At 30.3% G+C, this 20,223-nt stretch overlaps 2 protein-coding genes across 6 annotated transcripts; both read right to left on the bottom strand.

Annotated features, from left to right (window-relative positions):
• Positions 1-629: 629 nt before the first annotated feature.
• On the bottom strand, positions 630-6,993 carry Mlc2 (myosin regulatory light chain 2). The gene is made up of 5 exons (XM_018507968.1): positions 6,894-6,993; positions 4,694-4,912; positions 1,920-2,103; positions 1,776-1,848; positions 630-975 (listed from the first exon to the last, which is right to left on the bottom strand). The coding sequence occupies exons 1-5, from the start codon at positions 6,894-6,896 to the stop codon at positions 822-824; spliced, it is 633 nt and encodes a 210-aa protein (XP_018363470.1). The 5' UTR covers positions 6,897-6,993; the 3' UTR covers positions 630-821.
• A 3,305-nt stretch (positions 6,994-10,298) lies between these two features.
• On the bottom strand, positions 10,299-16,102 carry LOC108761429 (2-aminoethanethiol dioxygenase). Of its 5 annotated transcripts, none has more exons than XM_018507963.1 (4): positions 15,711-16,102; positions 14,779-14,955; positions 12,385-12,760; positions 10,299-10,797 (listed from the first exon to the last, which is right to left on the bottom strand). In XM_018507963.1, the coding sequence occupies exons 3-4, from the start codon at positions 12,667-12,669 to the stop codon at positions 10,402-10,404; spliced, it is 681 nt and encodes a 226-aa protein (XP_018363465.1). In that variant the 5' UTR covers positions 12,670-12,760; positions 14,779-14,955; positions 15,711-16,102; the 3' UTR covers positions 10,299-10,401. The 5 variants fall into 5 exon arrangements, with proteins under 5 accessions (XP_018363465.1, XP_018363466.1, XP_018363467.1 ...); XM_018507964.1 differs by having other exon boundaries at positions 14,779-14,938; XM_018507965.1 differs by lacking the exon at positions 14,779-14,955 and having other exon boundaries at positions 15,893-16,102.
• Positions 16,103-20,223: the final 4,121 nt, after the last annotated feature.

Raw genomic sequence — 20,223 nt, 5'->3', positions numbered from 1 at the left:
AGCTACGATTATACGTATGATAATATATTTTTGTTGATAGACTCAAACTGCCGTGTTTAGGTTTTCTGAGATAGCGAAGGAGTATGTTCAATTCATCTCATAAATTAAAAGACTAATAAATCGATTCTACTGACGGAATAGTGACTTAAGACTACACAAAGAGTTCCATTTTTACAGAATTTATTAGTTTTATTAAAATAAAGAATTAATATCTTTATTATATATGAACGAGAAAAGGGCAAAACGAAGCTTTATTTGTCGACAAACATGTATCTTTTGTACACTTGTGAATTATGTTGAAATTTGTCATTCGTCGTCCCTTCTGGAATCAGCAGTGTTCTCTAGAGCAAAAAGATGAAAACAGGTAGAGAAAGAGAGAGAAAGAGAGAGAATAGAAAACGAAATGAGATAGATCAAATAATAAAGAGAGATAAATAAGATAGAAAAAGATTCGTAGGAAGAGAAAAGAAAAAGGTGTAGACCAAAAAAAGAGAAAAAATATTAGAGAAAGCTGAAAAATAGCTAAAAAGGCAATGAAAGAATGACGAATAGATGCAAAAAAGAGAGAGAGAAACAGAAAGAAAATGAGAAATAGTCCGTTTAGATTAAGTAATATAGTAGTTGTGTACTGTCGTATTTTTGTCACTGAGTAAAAGAGTATGAGAAAAGAAAAAAGCTAGGAGAAAAGACAGAAAACAGGAAAGAGAAAGAATTGCATATAAAATATCTGTTCTCTTTTGAGGCAAATTTTGCATGAAAATGACGTTAATATGAGACTTCAGTCGAGGGACATTCTTTTCTTGATGACACAATTTTAGATCTTATTCTTCTTCTTCTTCGCCCGTGCCGGTCAACATAGCAATTAAGCTCGGAGTATCAATGAAGCCTTTATCATCGATGTACATTTGGTCAAATGCGTCATTCACCTCCCTTGGTGTGAATTTATCGCCCCACGTCACTAAAGCGTGCCTTAACCTATGTAACAAACGTAAAAACCGTCTTATATACGTATAAGTTATTCCATTTCAAAACACTACGGTTGATGCCATCTCAGGACTTTAATCCGGGCTCTACACACACACACACTCTTTACCTTTAATTTGCTTTTTTTATTCAACATTGAAGCAAAAGTGATCATTTTGCTTCAACGTTCAATAACTCGGTGAAAAAAAATCGTACAACGCTCAATAAAAAGGCAAATTGAAAGTAAAGATTCACTCTTTCGAAAGCTGTAAATCCCATTTGTGCGCAATTTTTAATTGGCGCCGCGAAACTTTGCAAATTTTGTTTTTCGCAAAAAATTTTGAAAACTTATGCATCTTCATTTATGTTTGTGTAACTTCACATAACATCAGAACGACCGTTTTTTGAAGTACCGATTTCGAAAGTAGAGATTTCAAGTTTTAAAAGGCTTTTTCAAACATCTCACTACGATAAGTTATTGCTATCTGAAAATATTAAAAATTTGCGCAAAAATTTAGTGGCCCGTTTCTTTTTTACGTATGAGTGTATATGTATACAGAGTTGAGAAAGTTATATTTTATAAGTTGCTTATTATAAATTACTTTTCGTTTAGTTTACCTTATATGTGTTGGTAATAGAAACTGAGTACAAAAAGTAATACGAAATTGGAACAAATTATGAAACTTAATATAAAAAATAACCCCTGTAAAAAATAAAATAACCAATCTTATTGTACTCTGTTTCCGTAATAAGAAGTAACTTATAAAATAATATGATAACTTGTAAAGTAATTTTCAATATAATATATATACCTTTCACCGTCGATTTTGCCATTATCATCGAATGTCTTAAAGGCATTTATTACAACATCGTCATCATCAGCACCTAACAAAACAAGAATTATTCAGTTTTAAAGCGTTTTTTACTTGTTTCTCCAATTAATAAATTATATCTACCTGATCCTGACATACGAACGGCGAATAAATTTAACAGTTGAGTGAAGTTGATGGGCGCTGGAGCTTCGTTAAGCATTTCCTCGATCTCCTTATCGGTTGCTAATCGACCTACAGAATCGAAAGCTGCTCGAAGATCATTCTTACCAATAATACCATCCTTATCCGCATCCATTAGTTGAAATGCCTGTGAATACAACAACATTTAGAATATGAACACAATAGTATGAACACGTATAATATTTAATATTTTTATATTCCTCCGTAAACTGAAATTCTGACCTTCCATTATACGTTTGTTAAATAAGAGTTAAGAAATGAGAAAGCTATTCTAAATATTAATTACCAAAATTATATAGGAAAGGGTCAAATATTTTTTTAAAAATTAAATACAAGAATAGGGTTACAAGTCAAGCAAGATTTAGATACTATATTGTTAAACAAACAGAAAGTTTATTAGAACACAGGTTTTAATCCCAATCGGGTCATTCTCAATGTTAACAATTTTAAATTCAACCAGTATCAACTAATTATCGTTTGCTCTGATTACAACATTCAAAACAATCAATTCCAAAGAACAAAAACATTATGAAATCGCTACTGTAACGTCTCGTCAATGGATGTCTTAAAGTAGAGTTAAACGAAAGTAGCCAAATGCATAGTTCTTCGAACTATTAACTCATTTAAAAATCTTCCTATTCCAACCCGAGTGATCTATATTTTTCTATTCCAACTCAGTAAAATTTAATTACAAATAATTAAAAAAGTAAAAGTATAAAAGCTGAAAAAATTTATTTCAAATAAATGTTTACAGTAAAAAAAACTTGGTGCTGATTAACAATACAAAATGCATGATATCACTGCAAAATTACTCTTTTTACAAAAAGGTAATAAAAAGGCGCTTAATGTATGCACCTGTATGTGCGCTCTTGAAGAAAAAAATGACTTACTATTCCAAATCTATTTGTTTAAAAGGCGCGCGTTTTACACTTGGCGCCTTTTTTACCTTTTTATAAAAAGGGTAATTTGTGGTGATTGAGAATGACTTAATTAGGATAAAACGTATATTCTAATAAATTTTGTTTGTTGTTTAATAATATAGCATCAAGACCTTGCTTGGCTCGTATCCATATTCTTATTAAGAGGGTCTCTTGCTTTAGGAAACCGAAAAAAATGGTGATTTTTCGTAATTTTTTTCAAAAGAAAAACTAATATTTATTTATTATTATTTTAAAACTGCTATAGTTTTAATATAACTATTGTAGGGTACGTACAAATATTTGAGCCGTTTATTTTGAAAGTGGCCTAAGTCCATTTTTCAATGTTTTGTTGTTGATCTTTGTAGTAGCGTGTACAACTTGAAGTTAGCTGTCAAACATTTTTTTTTTAAATAGACTTAGGTCACTTTCAAAATAAACGGCTCATTTATGTAAAAAAAAAAGTATTCTAAATAATAAAAATATAAACATTTGGTTTGGCATTTCGCCACGACGTTATGATTTTGTGTACGTCCTAGCATCATTTTTGCCGAAAACAAAAAATTAAGAAATATTTTTAATTGTCAGTTTTTTATCCTAAATAAATCTAAAAAATGAAAAAAAATATATATAAATAAAAATTTTGTGCGATTTTAAAAAAACAATTGCGATTTTCATTAGGTAGCAGCCGGTTCTTTATGCAAAAGAAAATTGTTAATGTTTATTTTTATTTAATTTTTTAAGTTCATCGAGGATGGCTCGATTAGCTAACTAACGAGCCCTATAAAAAGTCGATTGGTCAAATACTTTTTTTCAATCGTGTACACAAAATAGAAGGAAATGCAAAAAATATATTTTGAAAAAAGCGCGTTTAAAGTTTTCGATTTAGTTCTTGAGTACTTACAATGCTCGGAGGCTAAGGGCCTGCGCACAATAGAGGAACAAGAATTAGATATTAAGATTTCAACCTATCAGAAACCGTGTATTCCGATGTAATCGGTTTCTGATAGGTTAACATCTTAATATCTAATTCCTGTTCCTCTATTGTGCTCAGGCCCTAATCTGTTATTCCAGGGACATACAATAATTTTTCAGCTTCTTCATGGAATTCATTTTGAGCAATTTGAGCCATTTTACGAGCTACTGGGACCTCTCTCGTGCTATTAACAAGGGAACCGACCCTCACCGATTTTAATGAGTTTTGGATATGTTGAGCATGAAAAAATATTAGACCTATATTTTTTTGTTTGTGTTTATCTTAAGATTTAGGAGGTGAAACACCCCCTCGAAAAAAATCGTTTTTTTTTTCTTTTGAAGCGAATATCGAAACTATAAGAGATAGAAAAAATTTTTTAGAATATAAAAATTGAATGGCTTTAAGTACTTTAATAAAAAAAATTTTTTTTAATTATTATATTTGCGTACCGTGCACCCATATATACAAACGCTTAATTTATATCGAAGGACTTTGAATTTCGCTTTCAAATTTTAGGGACATATTCTCGAAGAGTTGTATTATCGATTTATGAAAAAAAAAATCGACTTTTTTACCCTCTAGAGCAGGAGACCTCCTTAATTATCAGCTTAATTGAGTGATGTTTTTAAGTCCGCAAAAGATCAATATATTGCAGATTCCCTCTCTCTATTCTGAAATAATAGATTCCTTAATTCTTAACTTTGAGGAGGAATACAGGTCAGGCATTCAAGAATAGCAGTGCCAGAGTAGAAAGATCCAAAATAGAGACGAATTTGAAGTAGAACTAGAATTATGTGTAAAATTGTATCTTAATCGAACCATACCTCCTTAAATTCAGCCACTTGTTTCTGAGAGAACATGGAGAATACACTGGATCCGCTGCGTTTAGCCTTGCGACTGCCACGGCTGCTTGCTCTAGCAGAACCAGAGTCTTTTGGTGTGCCTGTTGGAGTTGGTGCTTTTTCTTCAACTGGCGCTGGCTCGGGCTCGGGTGCTGGCGCCTCTTCCTTCTTCTTAGTCTTCTTCTTCTTCTCTTTATCCGCCTAGAATGTAAAATACCGTAATATTTTGTAACATATTTTAAGTACGTTTTTTACTATTTTTATTACTGTTAGAAAAAACTAAGATCACTAGAGGTACATGTAATAGTTTTATTTTACGGAATATCTAAAATAATCTAATTATTATTATTAATGAAAAAATGACCACTGTGATTAATGATAAGCATTCTTTCTTAAAAAGTTTCCAAATAATTTGTGTGAACGTGTTCGTTTCAAATATAATTCAAAACTAAAAATTTTATGCTTAAAAAATCTTTTTTTATTTTAAAACAATTAAAAATTTTAAATACGATGTAAGAATATCAAGTGTTTCATTCCCGTGAATACAACCCGTCAGACATTAATAAAAAATGTTATAAGTCAATATAGAACCGCTATTAGAAATTTACTACTAATAAGGCTTCAAAATTATATTCCACTGCCATTATATGCAATAAAACATGTTGTATTCTTACATCATGATTAAAAATTTTTAAGTATCGAAGAATATATATTTTTTTTAATGCTTGAATATCTAGAGAGAGAACATTTAGTTTTAAAAATAAATTTTTCTTACATTTATATTATATAAAATGGAAAAAGAATTAAAAATATAAAATAAAAAATATATTTTTAAAACATATTTTAAGATACATACCATTTTTTGTTTTAAATAATTTTCTAAATTTTTAATTAAAAATGATTGGACTTTAACTCACAAAATAATTGATGATTTTTTTTTATAAAAAAAGGTAAAAAATCGTTTGTTAAAAATGAACAAGTAGAAAAAATCATTTGTTAAATATATTAAATTTAATCGATCCTTATCAAATATAGGTACTAATTAATAGATGACGTATACAAATGGTTAAATAAAGAAAAGGAATTTAATTAAAAAATATTATTGTACTTGATTATTGCACTGGATTAGAAATATATTTTAAAATATAAATTGTTTTTATTTATTGTTATCTTAAAAAACAGATTCAGAGAAAAAACAAAAAAATTTATGCGATTTCTTTATTACGAATAAAGGAATAAATTGAATTAAAATATAAAAGTTATTTTGTTAATTTATGCGCATAACTATGTTCATTAGACTCTGTAAATGAAATTGAGAAGCCTAGTCCAATTATCGCATGAGAAAATTTATAGGGCGCTGCCGGTGCTAAGAATAGAATCGCATTGTGAAGCTGCCAAGACGTATATAGAGTGAGCATTCGGTTATCGCACTGCCTCTCGTATTACCATTCTTATATAATTATTTTTACTGCCATAATTAGAAAAATGAAACTGTATTAGTATCGGAAATAGACATATTTTATTTTACTAGCAAAATAAATATCTTCTGTATGAAATAAAAGTTTCATTTTTTATTATTTTTCTTTATAAAAGTTTCATATGTGTAATGTGTTTATTTTCATTTTTATTTAATTTTAAATCTATCATGTATATTAAAGAGGAAAGATATTATACTTCAACCTGAACGAAAAAATGAAATTATATGTATTTGCAATTCCACAGTGACTTATTATTACAGAGTTGTGGTATATGTGAAAGTGTACACTTATTTGTTATATGTGTAAATATATTTAATTTTAAAGTTTCTCAGAGAGAGAAAAAAAAAGTGATGATTTTGCATATTCATTTACAATTCATGCTGGAACTAGCAATATCGGAATTTCGAGCGGCTTGCTAAAAAATCTGACGAAGATCACTGATGCTGCACTTTATCGTCACGAATCTATCTCTAATGTCAATGGCAGAGCTAGTCACTCAGCATATATCGGTCCCGGAAATACAGCGCGTAATCCATCTTTGTTGAATGCACTTATATTCGCAGTTTGATGAATTTCTGCATATCGATCACATAGATATAAACTTGGTTCTTCGTATTCCCCTTTCGATTCGGTAGATCATTGCGCGATTCTCAAACAGTCCATAGACGGCGTTGACAAGGCACATTTCTCGGTGGGTTACTTACCATTGTCTATAGGTCGATTTCTAAGAGATGGACAATACGAGGTGGTCACGACGTACCAACTGTCCGAATCAAAGAGCCGAACTTGTCTAAGTAACTTCTGCGGATCTCCCCCACCAGGGAACCGCAGGTTGTCCAAGTCGAAGTATCCTGCCCCGGGTATAGCGTCTATCTGACCATATTTAGTGCGAGTCGCCTCAAAATAGCGACCCTTTCGACGTTTCAAATAAAACAGTTTGCCAGGGAGTTAAAACTCTGACGGTTCTCGTACCAACGGAGACGATATCTCAGCGCTAGGATACCGATTTCCTGGCCGATGTGAGTCAATCGAGCGCTCGTAAATAATTGTACTTGGAACAAGTGTAATCATCGCGAAACGATTTTTTCTTTACATAATACACTATGAAACGGAATAAAAAATAATTGATTTATTTTATCATTACATCTACTTATTTTATTAGTGACTGATTTTTCACAAAGCAGTCCACGGAATTACTACACGTACTATTATCGTAATTGACTTTTCGGTTTAAAGCAGGATGTCTCGCGAACACGTGGGCATTATAAATAACTAACTGTCCGATGTATTCAAGAATGCATATATATTTTTGCAAATATGTACGATGTTACATATGTATATACGGGGTGTAATGTCCTGCAATTTTTGGCAAAACGCTATCATGTAAATAGAACGGACTAAACTGAGTCGAAAAGTCCTCTACCATTTTGCAATTTTCGCAATGGTTAACGAGATATTAATTTATGAAAATGCCAAATTCGCCCGGCCTACCGCCAAATGCAAGTGCGCGAAATAAGACCGCTCAGAGAAATGCACATTCTAGTGCATTCTCGACGAAAAACGGTTGGCAGTAGGCCGGACGAATTTGACCTACCGCCTTAATATATTATAGACCGTGTTACTTGCGGGTATTGAAAGAAATGATATTGTGTTACTTTCATGAAAAACAAAATGAAAAACACACCAGCCTTAAACAAATTTTTGTTAATATTTAAAAACTTTTAACATTATACATGTATATATATATATATATATATGTAGGTTTTCTTAAACAAAATATCTCTTAAAAAAAATTTGTTTATTATTTAAAAAACAATATATATATATACACTTAACACTTCTTTAATTATATATTTTTAATACATAATAATTAATAATTGTGCACGCGTACACATGCGTATGAATTAATATACATAATAAAACTCGATGATTATTGAAAATATTATGTTACTAATATATTCATTTATTAAACAACTCTAGCTCTTCTTTTGCGTTTTTCTTGTTAAGAGGATCCTAAAGACAATTAGTCGTAGTGTAAGTAGGCCATACATACAAATGCTTTACGTCTTACTGACACGTTATCACAAACTATCACATCAATATCTCATGCATACGTACACATAAATTATCGTATAACATTGATGTTTTATTACATCTAAGTCCAATTCTATAAAGAACTCCACATTAATAAGATTGAAAATAAGACCGTTTATGTGAGTATCACCTAAATACGAGAAGTACCACTCGACGATCAAAGTTAGATTTGAACTAATTAATACATGTGCGTATATTCTAAATAAATTTATCTGATTTTTGCGGGTATTGCATTATTGATTGCGAATATTGCATTGTTCCACATGTCGATAGCATCGCGGGCTTGTGCAGGCTTGTGAACTGAGCCGTCCGTCATTGATCGGAAGACAAGAAGAGAATTCCTGTCCAAACGAGTTACTTTTGTTCTTTGATTTTGTTTTGAACTTTGACGTGATAAAATAAACCACACATTTTCATTTCTAAAGTTGTGTGTTTTCATTCCAAGAACATTTAGCGGGCGTGAGATATGTGCAAGCATGATGTAAGAAGACAAGGTGTACCATTCCCGAGGATGCGCAGTAGGAGAGTAAATTGTGGATAAAATTTGATTCTTACATCATTTGTGCAAGTACGTCGTATGATTCTCCTTGCGCGAGTGTAACATTATGGATTTATCTTAGAAATTTATCTAATTTATTTATAGATCCGAGTTCAATTCCCGGCCGAGGTAATATTTTTCGGAATATGTTCGTTATAGATTTTTAAGAGATGTATGTAATTAAATTTGGGAGATTATAATATTTCAGATGAATTACGTTTAAAAGTCCGATAGTAACGGCACGCAATCATATTTCTGAGATAAATTTATTTAGAAGAATATGCGTACACATATTAATTAATAGTTCAACGTCTAACTTTGACCGTCAAGTGACACTTGTCGTATTTAGGTGATGTTTCTTCGTGCAAACTACTAGTCGGTAGACTATTATTTCGTAAATACAGATTGCATAGCTTTTATGTGAAGCGAATGTCACATAACTGTAGAGCGCCATGTTAAAAAGTGATAAAGATCTCAATTTTAAAATTTTGTATCGTTTTCAGCATGAATTCTATCTCACAGATATGTATTCGTGCGTATACTTCAATTCTGGTAAAAGATTTTTGAAACTGTAAAAGAAAAAAAAGAAATTGTTTTTTTTATACAAAAAATTATATGATTTAGTCAGTAATATAAACGGCTTTAGGCTCCTCTTAATGAGTTTCTCATTCATTTATTGTTTTGTCGTGAGATTATTGAAAAGTAATCTCAAAATATAATAGATATTGTAAAAACATCTTAAAACAATATTTCAAAGACACTTTAAAAGCATTGCAATAACGTGTTTCCAACAGTTTCACAAGATATTTTCGAAATGTTAAATTTTAATATAATTGTATATCATAATGTTCTTTAATATAGACATAATACAAACAGCTTAAACATAAAATACAAGACCTTAATAATAATACATAAGAAGGGGAAAAATGAGCGTTATTGTACTCTTTTTAATAAAAAAAAAGTTTTAATAATACTTATTATATGAGCACAATTGCCCAAGATATCACTGTATGTAAATAAAAGAAAAAGAGATATAGTGGTTATATATATTTTTCTTCTTTATTTATTCCAGCTTGCTCACTAAAGCATTGTTCTAAAAATTACTATACATGAAAATATTTAAATACAAATAATAATAAATGCACTAATTGATCAAAAATCCAATATGCATTCCACTAAAAGTGTAATACCAACATTAATATATTTTATTATTTTACTATACTATATTATATTTATTTAAAAAATATTTATATCAAATTTTTCTTGATAAATGTATAGTAATCTTTAGTAAGTACAAATGTCCAAATTCGCTATATATTATATCTACTCAACATCTAACGATGACATATTGATTATAGAATTAGCCTAAAAATTGCGACTAAATTTATAAGTCAATAATCTCTACGAGTTACATAATATGGACGTTTAATTGTATCTGCCAATATATAAAACTTAAATCTTGAATACATTTATACGTATGTCATAAAGATTATGTGAAAATCTATATATTATATGATTATGCATTGCAAATACAAAATTCACAAACAAATTGGGATGTGAAAAATATCTTAAAATTAAATTTAATTTTGTAAGGGAGGTCCCATATAATCTAGACTCGAAGAGTAAAAGTCTGGCAGATTCTCTACAACTGATAATTGCACTTCTTCAATTATATCTATCGATTCTGTATATAACTTAGACTTGACTGTCTTGAAGAATGTACACGGTCTTGTTCCTTTGCCAAACTCATCGACGTCGTATGGTGGACTGAGTATGTCTAGGAAAGCTGCAGGACCTTCCACGCATGAAATTTCATGAAGATTTTTTTCTGTTGGTGTAAAAATGCAAGCAGGCGAATTGCTATGAAGACAGATAGGCCGATGCTTAACTGCCGCAATCTCCTCCTTGGCTTTAATCACATGATTACTCTTTGTCTTCAAACTGTAGCTGCTTAATTCTACCATACCACTGATCACCTATATTATAATATCTGTATTATATTCGTATATGTTATTGAAGTATGAGGAGCAGACTTTCAAAATGTGTTTTGCCCAAAATTTATAATTTTTAGAAACCGAGAAAGAAAGTCACAATGAAACCATGCGCCTTATAAAAAATAACAATTTACCAATTAGTAAGATGTAAAATGTAGATCAAGCTTTATAGTATAAATGTAAGATGAATATTAATCTTAATAAAATCGTGATCTTTAATTAAACAACAAAATATGTGTCCAAGTATTAAGATAAAATTTGGTGTCATAACGAACGTTAACGATAAATGAGACAGCGCTCCGAGTAATGCATATATTAATTACAGAAATTATAAGTTTGAATCGTAAAACATCAAGATTAAAATTGTTATTGAAAAATTGATGTAAGTAAACAAATGTAAGAGTACAATCACTTACAACTACGCTTACGTAATTGTAAAATAGGCTTAAAGCCCATTCTACAATTGCGTAAGTGTAGTTGTAAACAGTTGTAGTTGTAAGAATTGATCAATCACTGTCGAATACAAGAAGAATATTCAACTGTGAATATTCAACCTTTTCATTTAGTTTTTTTTTCTTACGGCCACTGTCAGACGCATTAAGCCTATTCTACAATTACGTAAGTTGTAAATGATTGTAGTTGTAAGAATTGACCAATCACAGTTGAATATTCTTCTCATATTCGACAGTGATTGATCAATTCTTACAACTACAACTATTTACAACTACACTTACGCAATTGTAGAATGGGCTTTAAGTTTCATTAGGACACGAAGCTTTAACCCTTAAAATACTCTTGAATATATATTCCATTGTTTGATTAAGGGTCACGATACTAGTAAGTTTAATATTCATCTTAATTTATCTGTTTTATAAGATCCTTTTGAATGTTTTGACATAATTTCATTTTTTAAATTTACAGTTTGAGACTATATGTACTTTTGATGACTTTTGATGAATTTTAATTCCTTGACTCTACTCTTTCTCACCCACCAATGAAGAAATAGTTTCGATTTTACGAACCTCAGTATAACGTAACAAAAAAAATTATTTAGTGGTTTTTAATTTTAATATTATTTAATGTGTGTCCAACTTACTACGTAATCTTATGATCGATTTTTATCTTTATTTATAGTTTAATATCGACTCTTTCCAACGCTTTAATTATTAAAAATTTTATATATATAATTTGTTCTCAAACTTTTAATTTATATTTTATTATAATTTGAATGAAGAAGAGTATAGTCGAAACGTTCCATGCATTGCATATTAAGGAATAATAACCAGTGTCAATCCCTTCGTTAACGTTTTAATGAACTAATTTTAATCCTAGATATAATTAATTGCTCGTTGTTTGACCTTTTTATCAACTTTATTATCTTGTAAAAAAGCATTTATAGTCATACCTTTACTCGAATTTTTTTATTCAGTCTTATTATACCTCTTATCAAAAATCTTAAGCTAATGTTCTTTGATTTTGGAATAATTTTTGTATTATACTATTGATTTCTATGTACTACGTTGTACAATAATGCTTATACAAACAATAATGTACTATAAGCATTTTTACCTTTAACAAACCATGCATTTCAGGATGATCATGCATAGGCATCTTGACTCCATGTTTTAATATGAAAATCGCAATTGTTATGTCCTTGTTCTCGAATATATCCATCACACACATAGGTGCCGGCTGCCTACTGACGTAATCAAGAATAGTTTTATCGAGTTTTACATCCTCGGCTGTTATCTTATTTATTAGATTCAACAATTTGTCTAAGTTTTTTTGGCAAAACCGGCGATCACAAAATGTTTTCATTGCTTGTTTTCCCAAAATTTCGATTGCCGATGCCATAATCAAATATGTTAGTATGCCACTTCTTTCTTGAACTTTTAATCATCTGGATTGACAAGCAATTATAAAGTATTTATGTTCAATCGTATACCTGGAAAAGATTTTATTTATGATATGGAAAAAACGTTTGAATATTCAATGTTCCTTCAAAGACTTTAGAAAAAACGATATGTCATAAAGTATTTTACGAAGTATTAACATAAAACTTTTTTGCTTTTTAGTAACTTACTACCCAGATAACAAAACGTTCCTTGGCATAAGAAAAGAAATAGGTGCTTAGCACAAGTTTCTCTTCAATAATTTCTCTTCCAATAATGGGTGCATTCAGAGAACGATAACCGCTCCCTGAGCGCTTAGAGTGCGATCCATTTGGTACTACAAATGTTTTGAAGCTTTCGATTGACCAATCGGAAGAAAAAATTTTACTAATTGACCAATCAAAAAATGCTTCGAAGCATTTGTAGTATCAAGTGGACCGTAACCTTAGTGAACTCTTTCATATGATTAGCATATTCTGTTGGATCCTAAAATATAGACCAATCAGATGAAAGAGCTCACTGAGCGCTCAGTAAGCGAGTGTCGTTCTGAATGCACCCAGGTAACTTCGTTAGGGAAATCTAGAGGTATTGTGCGGACAACGGTTGTTTGCGCAAACGAGTGGAAATGCTGTAGTGAATTTATTGCCATAAATGTTGCTACAATCTATTGAAAATCGTTTTCGTAAAATATTTAGTCCACATTTCTGTCAATTGAATAGAAATGGAGCATCGTCGAACAGTATGCAGCATCACCACCAGAAGGGTGTATCGAGTTAAATTTCTCGATTTTAAAAAACGACACAAAATATAATAAAAGACGCAGCATTAAGATTTTCCAGCTGTGTTCTAACGAAATAATTCTTTGAGGGGAGCTCCAAGGACTCTAAGATGAAAACATAATACTTTTTTTTTGAAATGTTTAGCGAGTAAATGAAATCTTATATTATTATTGTTTATTAAATGAAATCTCTTGATATTTTATAATATTATCATGTTTGTTACGCTAACCGAGGACTTCGATCACATTTTGTTCACGTTCGAACAGTTTGACGTTCAGTTAAAATACCTTCAGATTGCTAGCAACTTATGAGAGTAAGATTTTAAGCGGAAACTGTTTCTGTCATGTTGCCTTGTAATTTTTAACAATTCGTTGTATGATCGATTTATAAGAGGGCAATTTGTTGCTATTGAGTTACTTACAAGAGTTAGTGGCAATAAAAGTCGGTAATCTAATAGGCAAAATCGGAAACCGCTTTCTTAAATATTGGAGACAATTTAAGCAAAGTAGTTTCAATAGTTTCAAGCAAATTAATAGCAACCTAGAGATAACTTGCTATCTGGGTATATACATAGATAATATATTCTTCTTTTTTATATTTTAGAATTCTTAATAATGTGTATCAAGAAATAATGCAAGAAACATATTAAGTCCATATTCACACCAGAAGATTTTTGCTTTGTGTATGTTTGCTAAAGCATAAACAAAGAAAAAGTAGTTTATATTAATGTCTGTCTGTGAGTTAGGATGTGGTCACATGGAGTGAGAAATAGCGAAACGGAACAAAAACGGAAAAGGCAAATGATAGGCACCAATCAGAACATTGTTTTGTAGTTCAATTTTACACGATGAGAAATATGTTTACAGAACGAAACTGAATAACCTCGAGAGTAAAGTATAGTAAAGTATTCATTACAGTATATCTATAAAATATTAGATATTTCAACAGTTTATACATATATTCTTTTATTAGAAACAATTAAAGTGTAGTTATTGCGATTGGTGATTTAAAAAATATTAAATTACACACATACAAACACACAAAACATTCTTGTTTTGCAAATACACAATTGCTAATTTAATAATAATAGATAACGATAAAAATGTTTTATCGCAAATTTTGTAGCGGGTAAAATAAATATTTATAATATAGTAGCAAATTGTATAGATATCTCGGTTTACGAGGCCAACCGCCACGTTTATCTGCCAGATTCTTTTGTTTTAAATGAAAATGCATTGAATGAGCCTAATTTCATTAAAATCGAAGGTGAAGTAGTTATTCTAAATAATTACCTCTATATAGATCGTACATTTCAAACATACACTGACTTCTCTCCGTAAAGCATCTTCCTGTAATCTTCTTTTTTCTTTCAAAGGTAGATGAAAAATATAAAGAGCAGATATGCTTTTAATCGTTGCTATCAAATCTTCGTCCAGTTGTTCTTTATTACAACTAATATGTTTTATTTTCTGCAATAATTACATTTATTAATAAAGATCTATATAATTTACTCTAATATTATATTATAAATATTTATTTTAACTGCTATAAAACACTTTTATTATTATCTGTAAATATTAAATTAGTTAACATCTACATCTGCATAACAAGAATGTTTAATAATTTGATACTCCTTTAAGTACCAATCACAATAATTACGCGCGCGCGTGTGTGTGTGTGTGTAGGGTGTTCCGGATCTTTTCATTAATATTTGAGAGTGAATGAGGATGAAATTTTGAACTAAAAGTTCCTTTTTTTGCCAATTTTGGCTCAGATTTCATTTATTTCAAAATTATCCTCCAATTTTTTTTTTTATTTAATTTTTATTTGTTAATATGAAAAATTGAAATAAGTTTCAATTGGGATAATGCATAGCAAGCGCGAGGAGTTCCATGCTATGCTTCTGCATATTCAATCTGCGTGCTACCTGATTAATTAACTTTCAATCATTAATAACTCGATAAATAATGGTCTGAGCCAAAATTGGCAAAGGAACTTTTAGTTCAAAGTTTCATCCTCTTTCAATCTCTGAAATATTAACGAAAAGATACGGGACACCCTGTGTGTGTGTGTGTGTGTGTGTGTGTGTGTGTGTGCGCGCGCGCGCGCGCGCGCGCGTGTGTGTGTGTGTGTGTGTGTGTGTGTACATACATACATGTATGTATAAACACATAAATTGTTAAAATATCCAATATTTTGTAGATATACTGTAATGAGTACTTACACGCAGACGAATCTATGTAACATGCTATCGAGGTTATTCCATTTCGTTCTGTAAATATATTTTTCATGATGTAAAACCTAGCTACGAAACAACGTAACGAAATTGTTCTGATTGGTTAACCCCTAATCATTTGCCTTTTCCGTTTTTGTTCCGTTCAGCAATTTAACTTTATATGACCGCACCCTTAATTTATATTTTGATAAATCAACAAAGCTACGGTAAATGTTAATACCCCGTTTACTTCAAATTTTGATAAAAATACACTGAATAGATACGTTATCGCATAAAAATAAAGATTTGACAAGAAAAAAGTATAGCTCCACTCCGCGAACCGAAATATTAATCATTGAAGTTGATGACTATTTAGGTTAGGAAATCTCAGTCACGGTCACGAAATACTAGTGCTTTCCAATTGCAATATCCCTAGACACTTCGTGTACATACCATAGACATATAAAGCCGCCGGCGACATACGATGCTTGTTTTCCTGCTGGATTAGAATCTTGCCACCGTATTGGATGTGATGCTGTCAGTGTGCCAGCATACACCCTGCGTATTCCACAATACATAATTTCTGATAGGTTGAAATTCTTAGGGTGCCGTCCCATGGCACAGATTTTCCGCGTAACGCGTATCGCGTAACCAATCAGAAGCGATCCGCTATTGTGATTTCGCGTTTTACTGATTATTGATTGGTTACGCGGTTACGCGATACGCGGCAAATACGCTTCATGGGACTCCACCCTTATTCTCTGTTCCCTGTTCCTTATAGTGTTTTCGGCCCGACCGGGTTTGCACCAACCTGGGTTGGATTAATGGCGTTTTGCGCTCTCCTATTGGTAGAGCGTGTGACATCAACCAATAGGAAAGATTAATCCAACCCAGGTTGGTGCAAACCCGATCGGGCCGAAAACGCTATTATATTGTGCGGAGCCCCTAAGAATTTCAACCTATCAGAAATCATGTATTGTGGAATACAGTGTTTTTTGATGATTTGAAGTTATGCTACCTGTTACGGGAATTTGTATGTTGGGAATAGGGATACAAAACGGTCCAAATAAATGTTTACGATTGTTGTTACAATTTGTTTATTTAAACCCTCTGTCTTTGTTTTTTTTAAATATAAACCACTTCAGATATTAATCTATTGTAAGAGAATTTATTATCTCAAATTTTAACATCCTTCCAATTAAAATTGTGATAGGATGAAGTAATTTTACATATTTTTTTTATATTTTCATGTTTTACTTTATTATAAGATTGTATGCATATGTAGCAGCTAATTTTATGTTATAATTTAAATTTTATTTTTAACATTGTGATAAAGACCCGATCGGTGTCTGTATGATTAATATTTAAAATGTTGTGATTAGGTATTATTTTTTGAATATTCAAAGTTATTGTTTCAGCTCATATCCTTTTTATTTTATTATTGTTTAATTTTATTTTTATTGAGCCAGATTATTTATATGTTAAAATATAAATATGCAACTAACATGATACACGCAAATTATAGAACTATGAACACCGAATTTATATAAGTAAATAATCATGATTTTCTTATATTTGGTACAGAGATTATTTTATAACAGCATTTACATGTATATAACATTGGATTACAAAATATAATTCATAAACCTTAATTCTAATATAGTATATATACTTATGAATAGACAAACATATATATATGTACGCGTCGTCGTGTGTGCGCGCGCGCGCGCGCGTATGCATAAATATATATGTGCACACATGCACGCACACACACATACAGAGTGTCATATTTTAATTTATCCAGGCGAATATTTCGAAAAATATGAAACATATGGAAAAATGTTTTAGATAAAACTGGAACGGTTTCGAGGGAACGTATTTTAGTCATGTTGTTTTTTTTCTAGATGGAAGCGCCAAAAAATTTTGTTTACATAATATGATTCTTCTAATTATTCTGCGTGTAAAAGTAGATATTAAGATAATGATAAAAAAAAAAACAGTTTATGAGATTATTTATCACTCTGACACATAATATTGACATGAAATATTGAATAGTTCAAAAACTATTAATTTTTTTATATTTTATAATACTTTTATATGCAGAATAATTAGAGGAATCATATTATATACAGAAAATCATATAATTCAATAAAGTGGAGATAACCCACTCCACCTAAAAAAAAATAACTTAACCAAAAACGTCCTTCTTGAGATCGTTCCATTTTTTTGTCTGAAATATTTTTCTGTATACTTTTCGAAGTATTTCGATACAAAAGTTAAAATAGGACACTGTGTGTGTGTGTGTGGATGTGTGTGCGTGTGTAGTGGGGGGGGGGGGGGGCGCAAGGTAGTCTATTTTAGTTAACATAGTCAATTTTCATAAAGAAAAAAAATTTGCTATGAACACTAATTTTGTGCCATAACAGCAAATTCTATTTGCAAATATGTATCGCAAAATTATTTGCGGGTGTAATGAGTGATCATTTTTTCATACTCGCTACAAAAATTTGCAACAAATGCAAAATGTTTGTCAAATATCCAAATTTGTTTGCTATAGACAGGAAACAAATTTATCAAATTTTATAATCGCTTTTGTATTTACAGTAATTTCTTCTTTTTATGTTCCTGAAATTATTAATGATACGAAAAAACATTTTAAATCCATCAAATGCATCTGTTTCGAAAGGAACGTATTTTGATCATGTTGTTTTTCTTCTGGAGACATCAAGAGGATATGAACGTAACCTCTACTTTTTTTTAATGGAATTATATGATGTTTTTCACATAGAATTCCTCTCATTTTTCTGCATATAAAAGTATTAAGCTAGAGATATAAAAAAACTAATTGTTTATGAAATATTTTATATTTTATTCTAGCCCCCCTTCCCCCCTCCCTTTTGACATAAAATATTAAATATTTCGTAATCTATTAATTTTTTATAATTTATTTTATTTAATATTTAATTACTTTAATACTTTCATAAACAGAATAATAAGACGAATCAATTGATCAACAGTTGCTTTTTTTTAAAAAAAGTATCCTTTTTGTCTACATACTTTTTTGAAGCAACTATGTTTTGTTTACATCAATTGATTCATCTCATTATTTTGTTCATAAGAGTATTAAGGTAATAAAAAAATTAATAGTTTACAAGGTATTTAACATTATATGTCAACGTATGTCAAAATAAAGTATAAAGTATCTCGGAAAGTATTGGTTTTTTTATATCTCCCTCTTAGTACTTTGATATGCAGAATAATTAGAAGAACCATATCATGGAAAATAATCATATAATTCTATTTAGGCCATGTTCGTATATTACTGCCAGTACTAAAAATCTATAATTCCCCTTACGTATATACTATACTGTACTGACAACTGGCAGTAATATATGAACACGACCATAAAAAGTAGAGATGACTTTCATATGTTTTTAGTGCATCCACTTAGAAAAGAAACAACATAATCAAAATACGTCCATGTCGAAATCGTTCCACTTTCATCAAAAACATTTTTTCGTATCATTAATAATTTTAGAGAAAATGTATTAATTAAAATAGACTATCCGGTATACGTATATACATATACATTTATATATGACGTCTTTGTTCTGTAGACGTATCTAAAGTCACAGTAAAGTTTTACGTAACAAACGTTTGTCATATAGTAAGTTGTTACATTAATTTTTTTCTCTACAATTTTTTCTCTTGAGTTTGTTATTTTACTATAATATAAAATTTTACTATAATATAAAAATAATTATTAATAGATTAATTAAAGCTAGAAAACAATAATAACATAAAGAAAAAGATTTGTGTAACTATTTCTGTTCCTATTTTTTTCATATAAGGAAGATTGCAGAAAGTATTACCGATGTGTGTAATATAATTATTAAAAAATAGTTCCTCTAAATGTTAACTTAAAGGAGATGTCACCTTTGTATTGTCCAACACCTTATATCTTTTGGAAAACGCAATCCTAAATTAATCATTGACCTTGCTCAAATACAATCCTTATTCTTGTATGTTTATATACATATATTTATTTATTCTCCATGGTATAAGAATATAAGAATATATTCCATTTTCAAGGATGCCAACCATCTTGAACATAATGTGGCTACTATTTCATTAAAACGTTACCGTAAATTTTAAACAGGAATATAATTGCTACTATGTGCATTCCACTAATTTTGGGGCAAATATTTGAAGTTGTTTCTGATTTAGTCTGCCGCCATTATGTGCATTAGAAATACCTTATATTCTTATACGATGCTTTATTCCACGTGTCTGTACTATGGCCTGTGCGCGCGCGCTGGTGTGTGCAGACGCGTATACGTGTGTATAAATTTATGGATATATAACATTAAAGATTATATTTGTCTAATTGAATTATTTGTATAATTAAATTATTTACGAATACCACTATTGTACAGCGCTGATCTGCTTTATATTTGAAAAGTTATATTCATATTAATCAGTGTTATTAAACGAGTCACCTTTTTGCGCATTCAAGTGTAGC

Source organism: Trachymyrmex cornetzi, unplaced genomic scaffold (assembly GCF_001594075.2).
Source record: "Trachymyrmex cornetzi isolate Tcor2-1 unplaced genomic scaffold, Tcor1.1 scaffold248, whole genome shotgun sequence".
Classification (NCBI taxonomy): Eukaryota; Metazoa; Arthropoda; class Insecta; order Hymenoptera; family Formicidae; genus Trachymyrmex; species Trachymyrmex cornetzi.
Note: the sequence above shows the minus strand (reverse complement) of the source record. Positions and strands in the feature narration are given on the sequence as shown.

Bases quoted from the DNA above. Each gene is read 5' to 3' on its own strand.
- Mlc2 (XM_018507968.1), bottom strand. The intron at 2,104-4,693 runs GTATGGTTCGAT...TTGTATTCACAG, and splicing joins AAGTGGCTGAATTTAAGGAG to GCATTTCAACTAATGGATGC. The intron at 976-1,775 runs GTATATATATTA...TTTGTTACATAG, and splicing joins GGCAAAATCGACGGTGAAAG to GTTAAGGCACGCTTTAGTGA.
- LOC108761429 (XM_018507963.1), bottom strand. From the start codon at position 12,669: ATGGCATCGGCAATCGAAATTTTGGGAAAACAAGCAATGAAAACATTT. The intron at 10,798-12,384 runs GTAAAAATGCTT...ATTATAATATAG, and splicing joins AAATGCATGGTTTGTTAAAG to GTGATCAGTGGTATGGTAGA.